This window comes from Dryobates pubescens, chromosome 8 (assembly GCF_014839835.1).
Source record: "Dryobates pubescens isolate bDryPub1 chromosome 8, bDryPub1.pri, whole genome shotgun sequence".
Classification (NCBI taxonomy): domain Eukaryota; kingdom Metazoa; phylum Chordata; class Aves; order Piciformes; family Picidae; genus Dryobates; species Dryobates pubescens.
The window spans coordinates 24,735,374-24,748,119 of record NC_071619.1 but is presented as its reverse complement, the minus strand read 5'-3'; the positions used below and the strand labels follow the sequence as shown (position 1 = coordinate 24,748,119).

Genomic DNA, 12,746 nt, shown 5'->3' with positions numbered 1-12,746 from the left:
CTGCAGTGCTGTGCCCAGCTCTAGAGCCCTCAGCACCGGAAAGACATGGACCTGTTGGAGTGGGTTCAGAAAAGGGCCATGAAGATGACCAGAGGGCTGGAACACCTCTCCTATGAAGAAAGGCTGAAAGCATTAGTGATGTTCAGCCTGTAGAAGAGAGGGCTGTTGGGAGGGACCTTACTACTGCCTGTTGGTACTTTAAAAGGGAGCCTAGAGAAAAGGTGGGGACAATCTTTTTAGCAAAGCCTGTTGTGATATGACAAGGGGGTAATGGTTTTAAACTAAGAGACAGTAAATTTAAACTAGATATAAGGAAAAAAAATATAATGAGGGTGGTGAAACACTGGATACAGGTTGCCCAGAGAGGTGGTAGGACCCCTGACCCTGGAAGCATTCAAGTGTAAGGTTCAACAGGGCTCTGAGCAACCTGATCTAGTTAAAGATGTCCCTGCTCACTGCAGAGGTGTAGAACTAGGTGACCTTCAAAGGCTGCTTCCAACACAAAATATTCTATGAGTCCATAATGCTAGGTATCTGGGTTCTGTCATATGTTATGGGTCTGCTTTGACTCAAGACACCCATAACCAACTACCAGGATCTAGCATAAGATCAAAATGCTTAACTCCAAATACTGTACTATTTTTGCAAAATACTCTCCAAATGTCCAGCAGATGTTTGATAGGAATATGTTCTGAAAATATACAATATAATGTTTCATCTTACAGGGAGTAAACAGATGATCATGGTTCTGAAAAACTATGTGTAAATCCATCTATACAGAGAATAAATATACAACTGCAAGGACAAACTAGTTCATGTATATTACATTCCTACTGCATAATTATTTCAAAGTAAAGTAAAATTACAGTATTATTACTATTTAAAGACCATGGTGCAAAACCGGACTGAGTCTGTCGTCAGTCCTCCAAGTGCTAGACACAGATTTACCAGCAAGACTTGTCTCATTCACTGTTCAGCAGCTCCCTCATAAAATACAACAGAGGGCTCTCATTCATCCTGCATAACCACTGTGATGGTTATGCATGGCTATCATTCCTCTCTATGTCTGAATTCAGCAGTGATGAAAAGCACAGGAGTAAGCAGCCTTGAAAACGAATATGCTCTGTTTAACCGCAGAGTAGAGACAACAGGGATGGCAGCAGTGCGTGTCTCCCCTCTCAGCATGTTCTGAATTCAGATTTACAAGAAAGGTTTACAAGTCTTGATAGAGCAATTAGGATGCCCTTGTAAGTTAGATTCATCTGCCCAGTCAGATTACTAACTTCCTGGTTATCAAAAGAATCATATTTTACCTTTAGCTAAATTTAGAGGAATTTATTAGTTTTCACAGTCAAAAAAATGAAGGCATAACTCTTTTCACTCAAACCTAAGGCTAAAAGTATATAATACAAAAGAAACAGCTGAGTTTTGTACAAAAGATATAGACACCAATTACCTTATATCCCAAGACAGTCTCAGTGACACCATAATCACTTGCTCCAGTTCTCCTGTATTTTAGCAGTTGAGAATTCAGCTTCATTGGACTGTGGCCATTAAGTGAATATAAGACTCTTGAAAAATGATTTATTGCTTCCCAATACAAAGGAAGTAAACATCACATTATTTTATGGTTTCTGAAAGGTTTAATTTATAAATAAACCTTAAAAATAGAAATTTTAAATATTGTTTTCTTCACAAATTATCCTGTACTGAAGGAGTATATGGTCTCATTTTTGGCAAGGACCCATTACTCATAGTAAAATAAAGAGAATTTACATCTGAAATTCAGCTTAACACTATAGTTAGTATTTTCAACATCTTAAAATTTTTAGTCAGGAAAACAGTAAAGCCCTTTCCAAATGCTAAGATCATGCTAGTGGAGTTCAAATGATGATAATTTCAAGAGACATAGAGATGGATGAGGTTGAAGCTGATATTCATTTAAGTAACTTTTTGTGAATAAGGAAGGAAATGCTCAGATTTAAAAAGATTTTACTACTCTTTGCAGTGATTCCTCAAATGAATATTACAAGAAAAACTTCAGGTACACAAGTATGTCATAGTTACCCTCTTTCACATACTATGAGAATGCTCTAGACAACACGCATTTAAAAACACAGTCCAGATAAGTTTGATGACTCAGCGTGGGAAATAAGCCAAATACATGAGGGCAGAGTCACATCGATATTTTAGCCAAACTGTGTACAATGGAAAATATCACGTGTTCGCAATGCAATATGGAGACACTGAATGAGCTAATGCTGAACTTCAGCTAAAACGCTCAATAACCTGACAGTCAAAGCAGGTAAAGAAAGGTCTGTTGACCTCAGCAAAACTATATAATTCTGTAACAAATTAGTACCTACTTTTTCAGTACTGCGATAATAGATCCTTTAGGGCACTGAATTCAAAATGCCTTTAATGTGAGGCAGAGTGCTATCCTCCCATTTTATGGTCCAAAACTGGGATATAAAAACAAAAACATACAAAATTTGTTCAAAAAACATGAAGGGCTTGATTATATCTGTTTTGAGAGATGCTTGAGGTTTTAAGAACCTGTCAATATAGTACCAGACAATGTTAAATTGTAGCCAGCAGTTCTTTTCACAGAAACATTCGGCTGTACAAGTGATGGTTGTATTATTGCCCCACTGGCTCAGGCAGTTAGCCATAGCTTGGAAGAAATGGCTTTGCATTACCAATTTCTTATAAAAGTCAGATACACTCTACTGCATTCTTATTCATACACAAAAACACGTATGTCCTGGTTCCCTGAATATAATGCAAAACAACAACACAGAAGACCCTAGATAGCACTATATGATAGAAGCCACACTCTTTATTTTCATTTAAAAGTAAATAAAGATTAGAAAAAACTTTCTTGGACTGATTAAAAGTTTGGGGTTTTGTTTGTTTCTTTCCCTTCCTCACCTCCATCTGTCTTCAAAATTGGAGGGGGGCAGCTTCGGGGGGTGGGGGGGACAAAATTAAAGCACGTCAGCATTTTCTAATAATTTGCTCTACAGTTTCTGTTTGGATGCATTTTTTTCCCCTCAAAATTTGTAACGCAGACACTACATGACGCCACAAAACAACCTGCTGTTTAGCTTCCACCACCCTGGAAGGCTAAGAAGGCAGGTGACCTGAGGCTGTGAGCTGCGAGGCATCAGCACCGGCTAGCTCCCTGCTGTGCTGAGAACTTTGGAAGAGAAAAGAGGGCTCCCGGAGACAGGGAGATCTAGAGAGCAATGGGGAGAGGCGACCCGACAGGAGTTGTCGTCTCGGGAGGTTGTCTGAGAGGCCGATGCGGCTGGGGGCGTTCCCGGAGAAGCCTCGGGAGATTTAAACCCGGCGACAGTGACAGAGGCTCTCAACCTGCGCGCTGCGAGGCAGCAGCCTCCTCGCTCCCGGGAACCCGGAGCGGGGCGCGAGAGGCAGGGGGCGTGGTCAGACAGCGGGCAGCGCCTGGCCACGGGTACCGGAAGGCTAAAACAGGCACAGGGAGAGGAAATGGAGACCGGGTGTGCCTCAGGGGCTCCTTCTGGATTAGCTCAGTTGGATCTCAGCGAGTGGGGTGTGATGTATCCCAGGGGCTCCTTTTGAATTTGGGTTTGCTCAGTAGTTGGCACAAGCAGCGTGTGTGGGCAGGACACAAGGTGTTTCAGTCTCACTGAAGGTATAATGGTGGCTACTTGGAGGAGGAAGACTGTGCTCTCTGCACCGACCAAACCGGAGACTGGCATCCAGGCCACAGGTTGTGAGGAATGCCACAGCCTTTCACAGGCAACAGGGGGCAACATTGGCTATGGATGTGTGCGGTGTGGCTGACACAGCTCCAGGATGAAGTGATGGAGCTCAGGGAAGACATTAGTAGGTTACGAAGCATCAGAGAGAGTGAAAGGTAAATTGATGACTTTCACAAACTGATCTTTACAAATACAGAACAGGAGTTGACTCTTAGTGGAGCACAGGATTTGACATCCTCTCATCAGCAAGCCCCCCAGCTTTCCTGCAGTAACTCACATGTGCAGGGTCAATGGGAACCCGACAAAAGATACAAATGGAGCAAACATGCTCCTTTAAGAAGCACACCACCCACAGTGCCCTTGCAGAACAGGTATGAGGATCTTCAGGAGGAACTGGTTGTGAGCAAGAATGAGGGCTCATGAAGGCCAAAAGTGCCACAAAGGGCAGAAGTACCACCAAGGCCAACCCACCTCAGGCCAGCCATAAAAACTGACCCTGAAAAGAAAAATCAAAGGGTCACTGTAGGTGACGCCCTGCTGAGAGAAGCAGAGGGTCCAATATGCAGACTGGACCCACTTCATAGAGAGGTCTGCTGTCTCCCAGGTAAAGGATGTTGTAGGTAAACTTCCCACCCTTGTGAGTCCTTCAGACTATTACACACTTCTGGTTTTTCAGGTAGGCAGTGATGATGCAGCAGTGAGAGGCTCACATTCGATTAAAAGAGACTTCAGAACCTTGGGGCAACTGCTAAAGGGATCAGGCGCTCAAGTTGTGTTCTTCTCCATCCCTCGGACACTGGCAATGGACAAGGGAACATTTAGGAAGAGCCAACAGGTCAATTCATGGCTCCAGGACCGGTGTCATCAACAAGGGTTTGGATTTTATGATCACAGCCCCGTTTACAGGGCACCCAGCTCTGTTTACAGGGCACCAGAGCTACAAGCAACCAATGGGATGCACCTGTCCCAAAGCGGGAAAAGGACTCTAGAGCAGAATTTGGCAGGGCTCATTGGTAGGGCTTTAAACTAGATTCAAAGGGAGAAGGGGTTGTTAATCTCATGCTTGCCTGTGACAAATATTGGGGAAGTTCACCAGAGGCAGAAGGATGGAGTGCTAGAGAGAGCTCTCAACTTGTTGCCCTGAGGCAAGTCAAGGACAAAGCACTGAGGACACCCCAAGGGAATCAAGGGGGATTCACCTAAGAGGGTAGCATGGCCAGCCCAGCTGAAGTGCTGGCAGGGTGGGGTTGGAACTAGATGATCCTTGAGGTCCCTTCCAACCCTAACAATTCTATGATTCTATAACTGTTCACTAAGGGTTATGATGAATCTGACTAGAGCCGCAGAAGCCAAAACAGAGTGAGAGGAGGACAAATGAGGTACTTTGCTCATATTTGTAGAATTCACCAGATAGTCACAAGTTATTACAATATCAACAGCACAATCTGAGAAACTGAAGAAAAATCATGAATTGCTCTGTTCTTGCAGGATTAACAGACTAACCCAAAAGCCACTGAAGTCAGTAAAAAGACTGCACAGGTATAGCTCAAAATCAGATGCCTTCTTAAGGTGTGAATTATGTTCATAACTACACACACAAGCAGGGAAAACGTTTACCACTGGACCACACAGAAAGATCATGGTTGAAATATATTCACAGATGAAATTTTAATCAGTTTGTCTGTCAGAAAGACACCACACCAAATGTCTTTTTTAAGAAAACAAAAAACCCTGTCTGCATCATTGTTCATAAGAAAGGAAAGTATGTAGAATTTACAAGCTATTCGTGACTGACTTCAGTGTCTTTGACTATGTAAGACAATGCAAGAAATGGGTTGCTGATATCTTGTAATACATAAAAAGAAACCTGAAATATGAGAGACACTAAATTTGTTCAGAAATCTTCACTGCCTGGTTCAGTTTAGAACACACACACATTTTCATTGTATGCTTAAAGAATCATGAAAATATGATCAGGATCATTTTAGTGCTTTGAACAAAGAAATACCAGAATCACCCAAAGCAGCAAGGAAGAAAATATTGAGATTTAACTTTGAAGTCTTTCCAGTCCCTCAATTATGCAGCTATTAACCCAGATTCTTTTTCTCATGTTCAAGTATAAAGAAAATAAAGATCATTGCTAATACCTATGACCTGAGAATTTGGTAGCAAAGATTCCGTTCCACTGCAAATGTTATACAGAGCAAAAGCTTCAGAGATTTTAGGAACCCCATCAGATATGACAGTAAATTATGGACCTGAACAAGCATTGTTCTTCCCATTTCACAAAAAGTACCCAAAATCATACACTTCCAAGTCTCTCTGGAAAAAAAAAAAAAAGAAAAGAAAGAAAGAACCCAAGATCTTTCAATAATTTTTGTTTACAAAAGAAAGTGAAAATGATAAAAATGTTACCCTGGTTTAAAAGGTACAACAGGGATTAAACGGATACAAGTACAAGCCTTTGTTGCAAAACAAGCAAAGTGAAAACTTGAGCATTAGTCATCCACATGCGACATCACTATGGTATGTGCCAGTTTATTTTGGACCCCTCTTCATCCTACCTTTTATTTCATTCATCCTGCTTGGCTTGCTGTTTTATAACAAGTATATATTGGCCAAAATATTCCTGAAAAAAATCTTTGGTAATATTAGTCATAAATTAAATTACTTAATCAGAAAAATCAAATGATAATAGTAGAAACGATGCAAAAATCTTGTTTTAACAAGAGCTAGGTTTCACTCTGCTAGTAGATGCTCCGTTTTGTGATGAAAGGTGGCAAGTTTTATTTCCTGAGTTTATGCTTGCAGCTCTGTTATATAAGAGGTAAAGAATCAGTGTATTACCATGAAACCACTGTGCGATCCTGTTGGTGTTCCTCTCAAACCCAGCACGTCGAGGGATTTGCTCTTCTTTGAACCAACGGATGATGACATCTCGGGAAAAGGGTCTCGAAGGACGTTCCCAGATGTTACTACTGCATTGAAAAGCAAGTAATTATGGAATCATACAGAGAATTAGCAGTGTATGAAAGCAAGGGAGAATATAAATCATAAGCTCTTTTCAGTACAGTTACAAAACATGCAAGTACAAAAAGATCAGGATAACTGCTGTTCAGTATAGCTCAATGAACAATTTTAACCTTTTTCAATTTTGTTACAGCAATTTAGAGTTTTTTACTGAAAATTGAATATTTTGATTTTACACTTGCAGTTGAACTGCCAACATTTTCTTAAGTACAAAACTTAAACTGGAAACCAATTTACCAAAAAAGATGCAATGCACATTTCAGCCAGCTTTCCTTTTCCACCTCATTCTTATTCCAATGCACATACTGATAAGTAAAGATGATTTATTTATTTTTTTTGCCTACAGTATACTCCTTCTCACTGACAAGAAATTCTAAATCAGAACGGGCTATAATAGGTTGTGTATCCAAAACATTGAGCATGATGGAGAGTGGCCAGCACTGGTGCTGCACTGAGTCGTAAAGAAAAAGAATGTAATGGGACTCTTTCCTTTCTGAGCCTGGATAATGATTGCTGGGATTTTAATAATTTCTTTTAAGCATTTAATGCTAGAATCCTGCCAATGATTACATGTCTTCATCACCATATGAAGCCAAATTAATATAAGACATAAGCAGGAAAAGAGTAGAGTGACTAGTCAGCTTTGTAGCACCCATCTGCCAGTTTGGATTCTTGTCTTCTGCAATTCATGGCACTCCCTAAATAGGCAGATGAAAGATTAATAAACACTAAAACCATTTGGCTTTGCCTGGGGGAGAAAAAACAAGGAGGGGGTGGGGGGGGAAAAGGGTGGGCAAAAAAAAAGCTTCAAACCCCCTAAGAATTAGAAGTATGGCAGTTGCCTGTAAAATATTTCCAAGAGCTAGTAAGCAGCAGGCAGTTTTTGGCTTAAGGCTTAAGACATGCCTATGAATTTGTCCATTTGACTTCTCTATATCACAGTCTTGCATACTAATTAAATAGTGACTATTGAAAGACTCATCTCTCTGTGTGAACTATGAGAAAACTGTATTAAAAATAAAGGAAATTTTCTTTAAATACTCTTTTTCTGGTCACATTGGAAGAGCAAGATTCTGAGAATTTCCAGCAAGTGAGAAAGTGTTTCTTGAAATGGTGGGGATTGAAGAGGCAGCAGTTCAACGAAAAACTGTTTCAGTCATTCCTGTACAAACCAACCTGGATGCTGCAGAGAAAGTCAAAGGACTACTGTTGTTTAGTTTTATCTCCTGATCGTTATTGAGGCTTGTCCCCTGGAACAAATTGCTCAGGCCAGCCACTCTTCCCTTCTGGATGGCACGCAAGGATTGTCGACGGTATTCATCCCGGGCCCTGCGTGCCTTGTGGCTCCTTTCCTCATCTGCAGCTTTGGATCGGCGCACTGCATGAAATTAATTGGAAGGGGTGGGGAGGAGAGACTTTAGAAATGCCAACAGCCATTTACCTCTTTTGTTAAAGAACAACTTACTGCCTTTATTCTTTATGTGACCCAATTTTATGAACATTTAAACTACAATGCACTATCAAAAAGATGGCTAACTGGATGCCTTCCCTAATGCCTCAAATATAGGCCTACCAGTAGAAGAAGGTTAGTCTTGAGCTATCCATGATTTCATCACTGTTAGCAATAACTGAGCCTCTACATGAGATTACATCTGACTCATACTTTGGCTATAACTAGAGAAATCTTCTTTGGGATGTCTTTTTAACTGGCAAAGCGCGAAGTTTTAAGTTTCAAGAGACAACGTTCACTACTGGTTAAAGCTGAGTTCGTGTTTAACAGAGTTCTTTGCAAATATGCACATAACTAGAACTGCAGGAGCTACTCACAAAATTTACAATTATAAGAATTAACATGTAGGTTGCACTTTCTGCTCTTCAAGTTGCTTTCCTTCTGGAAGGCATATGTTATCTTTGTTACAGTAATTAGAGTCATAGCTGTCTCCATCCTGAAAATGGCTTCAGCAACAGGAGAGAAATTAATAGCCATTGGAAAGAGTATGCTGATGCTATGGATGGGGTTGTCTCACACTTCAGTCACTGAAATTGCATGGAAAAGATCAGAATCTGTATTAGAAAATTTAATATACACCGATCAATGGCACTGACCAGGGAGTCTCATACTGCTGTGAACTGCAGCGAGGCTGTTTCGCTCACCATTGCAGGTCAGGCAGCTTTCACTACAACTTCTTCATTTTAAAACTAATGTACCAGCAACCCTATCTTCAAAACAGTATCAGTGAAATGCAAAAAAAGAATAGTACTACAAATATTTGTCATCTATCAGCTCCTTTCTCATGCCTCAAGCCCCATTTTGATGACTTTTTTTTTTAAACAAATAACTTCAGACAAGCAAATTATTCCAGTGCAAAAAAAAAAAAAGAAACCCTTTAGCATCCAGCAAATATTAAAGCAGCAGTTATTGCCTCCAGCAGCAATTATCAATCTGCCATGGCTATCCTGGCTTAGATCATCCTAATTCATACAGTGCACACACTATTTCTTCCTTTACTTGGATTGTACCTGTGACTAGGAATACACAATGTGATACCAGACAGCTGCATTTTGTTAGGCTGTTTGCATGCCTCTGCTTTACACTCCTGACTTAAAGCAAACAGAAGTATAAATGCATTTCTCCAAGTTGTGAAAAGGTTTAGTGGAATCAAAAAATAAAAATGCTCAAAGCAAAATTAACTTACATAAAACTGTCTGGACAAATGAGGAAAAGATAAATGACCTTTAAGGTTGGAGTTACATGATATTAGAATCATAGAATCAACAAGGTTGGAAAAGACCTCAAAGATCATCAAGTCCAACCTCTCACCCAAGACCTCATGCCTACTAGACCATGGCACCAAGTGCCACGTCCAGTCCCCTCTTGAACACCTCCAGGGAGTGCAACTCCACCACCTCCCTGGGCAGCACATTCCAATGGCTAACAACTGTCTCTGTGAAAAACTTTCTCCTCACCTCAAGCCTAAACTTCCCCTGGTGCCACTTGAGACTGTGTCCTCTTGTTCTGTTGGTGGTTGCCTGGGAGAAGAGACCAACCCCCTCCTGGATTCAACCTCCCTTCAGATAGTTGTAGACAACCATAAGGTCTCCCCTGAGCCTCCACTTCTCCAGGCTAAACAATCCCTGCTCCCTTAGCCTCTCCTCGTAGGGCTTGTGCTCGAGGCCTCCAACCAGCCTCATTGCCCTTCTCTGGACACACTCAAGAATCTCTATGTCCTTCTTAAATTGAGGGGCCCAGAACTGGACACCGTACTCAATTATCAATATTATCATGGGTAGAAAAATATATAGGACTAAAAGCTCAAGGTAGCATAATAACTGAGTCACAAATATTTCATATGTATACCACTGGCAGGATTTCAGTTTCACTGAACAACATACCCTGTAGTTTTAGCTAACACAGTAACAAATGTACAGCACAGAAAACCAAACAGGTTTCAGTATCTTGGAGATAATTTTTTTTAAGGGTAGACAACATCATCTAGATACTTCAGTGGCTCATGTATCTTAATTATAAGAGTTCTGTGATTTGTCTTTTGTAAAGCCACTCAGACAGTAAGGAAGATGAGTACAGTGCAGCTAGGTAAGACATTTAGAAACCAGTCATTGTTTGCGACCGTCACAATATACAGAATAAGGGCAGACTGCTTGGAGCTTTTGGGGATTCTTTTCTATTGATGTACAGGCTGCCTGGTAACAAAAAAGGTAAAGTATCTTCATGCCCCACTTTCCTCAGCCACAAACATTCCTACTGTATTTTTGCTAGCTAACAAATCTATACTATCAGAAGCTAGTGATCTGCACTATGTTTTAATAAATTATCAATTTTGGTATTTCTTGTCACAAAACAATGGGGAGAGGTAGCATAGTTTGCAGCTGTTAACTATCAACATTCAGAAAAAAAGGAGGTATGACCTGCAGTCTCGCCTATGCATGTATGTGTTTACATATGCATAGAGTCACAGAATTGTCAAGGTTGGAAGGGACCTCAAGCATCATCTAGTTCCAAGCCCCCCTGCCATGGGCAGGGACACTTTCCACTAGATCACAACACATGTTCATGAGTATCTGTATATATGTCAGAAAAGGGAAGGCTGCATGTCATATATAAATGCATGCATATACATGATACATATATATATATAATACATATATATGCACACACACACATAAATAAGCATCTATTTCACATTATAAAGAACTTTTACTGAAACTTCCCCATTGAAGTATCTGGTCATAGGGATACATAGGGTTTCTTAATCCATCTTTTTTTCTCATTATTGGAGATTATTTCCCTATACCTTTTCTCTTAGTTATTTCCAAAACCCTCTTTCTTGTATATTTAGGAGTTGTCTAGTACAGCTCCTGCTGTGTATCTGTGTTTCTGTGTTATTCCAAATGTCTTTTAAAACTCTGTGACTGGTTAAGGGACTGTGCGTCAGTCACTGGCATCAATAACTGGTTTTGCTTACTGTGGGATAACTGCCCAGTTTACTGTGGGACAGGAATGCAACTTAATTTAACACAATCTATTAGCATAGCTGGCAAAGATCTAATATAAAATGTTTTGATATAGATGCAGAGTAATTCACATTGTGCTGCAGCTGAACTTGATCACTTAAATTGTGAAATACCAGGAACTCTCCATTCTGTATAATCTATTTTGTGGGGTTTTTTGAGGAGCTGTGAGTTGTAGTCAGAGCTATGTAAAAGCAGGGGAAAACCCCACTTGTTATTCTATGAATATGCATCCTCATTTAAAGAATATTTTGTTTCAGCTTTACCCCTGTTAATAATTCTTGGAAGCTTGTTTACAAGCAATTCAAAATAACTACTTAATAGATAAAGTTCAGTCTTCACATCTGCTGAGCACACAGTGCTTTTCCCTTTCCTAACTGGAAAATAACTTCCCACAAATGCTCTGCAATATGGGTCCAGTTCAGCAATCTTCTTATCTGAACACATGTGAGTAATCTCATCTCTATTCAACAGCATAATCTGAGACCTACTGAAGTTCAGAAAGCACATACTTAGAATTAACTACTCAGTGAATGCATAGCTGAACTGGGGACTTGCTTTTAAAATTCAGCATTTTATCAAATATGCTTCCCAGTAATCTCACTCACTTGAATTTCTCTGGAAGAATAGTAGCAAATTAACATAAATTCCTTTAAAATTTGGCCAAAAAAAAGGGAAAAACAAGTTCCTAGACATAGTTTGTAAAAGAATATAAATATACAATGATATAAAAGCCATAATGACTCAGTCTGGTATCTTACTTCCAGCAGAGACCAGAAGTGGGTGCTTAGGGAAAGACACAAGAATAGATCAACTCTGCTTACATTTTGACTGGAATCATTGTTGTCTGAAGATGAGTACAGCTGGTCATATGGTATCTGAGCACTTCAGTTCTTAATGCGGTTTGCAGGGTTTTATAAGTGTACTAACAGAATGCCTTTTGTCATATTCAAGCAGATGAATATTTATGCTAGTTTTTCTTACTATGCTTGCAGATTCCCTTTCTGCTCTCCCAAAAAGAGGCCACACTTAGAAACAATACAGGATATTCTTTATGGAATATACTCTAGAAACATACAAAATGGAACAGCCTGCAGCTTATTTAAGCGAGTACCCTGGGTAGCAGTCCTTAACAACAAAGGGGTACAGGACGGTTGGACCTACTTCAAACAGGAACTCTTGAAGGCACAGGAACAGACTGTGCCCATGTGCCAAAAGATGAGCTGCCAGGGAAGGCAACCAGCCTGGATGGGCAAGCAGTTCTTGAAGCAATTAAGGTCAAAAAAGAAGCTGTATCACCTTTGGAAAGGGAGGGAGGCAACTCGAGATACGTTTAAGGATGTTGTTAGATCTTGTAGGAGAAAAATTAGAGAGACAAAAGCCCAGTTAGAACTTAAAATGACCAATTCTGTGAAAGACAATAAAAAGCATTTTTATAAA

The 12,746-nt window shown here is 40.2% G+C and overlaps 1 protein-coding gene across 1 annotated transcript in view; it reads right to left on the bottom strand.

Annotated features, from left to right (window-relative positions):
- Positions 1-12,746, bottom strand: part of SH2D4B (SH2 domain containing 4B) — a 62,979-nt gene that overhangs the window by 22,759 nt on the left and 27,474 nt on the right. The window contains exons 5-6 of the mRNA XM_054163473.1: positions 7,953-8,154; positions 6,594-6,724 (exon numbers count right to left, since the gene is read on the bottom strand). Coding sequence (XP_054019448.1) covers positions 6,594-6,724; positions 7,953-8,154 — 333 coding nt within the window. The remainder of the gene's footprint in view (positions 1-6,593; positions 6,725-7,952; positions 8,155-12,746) is intronic.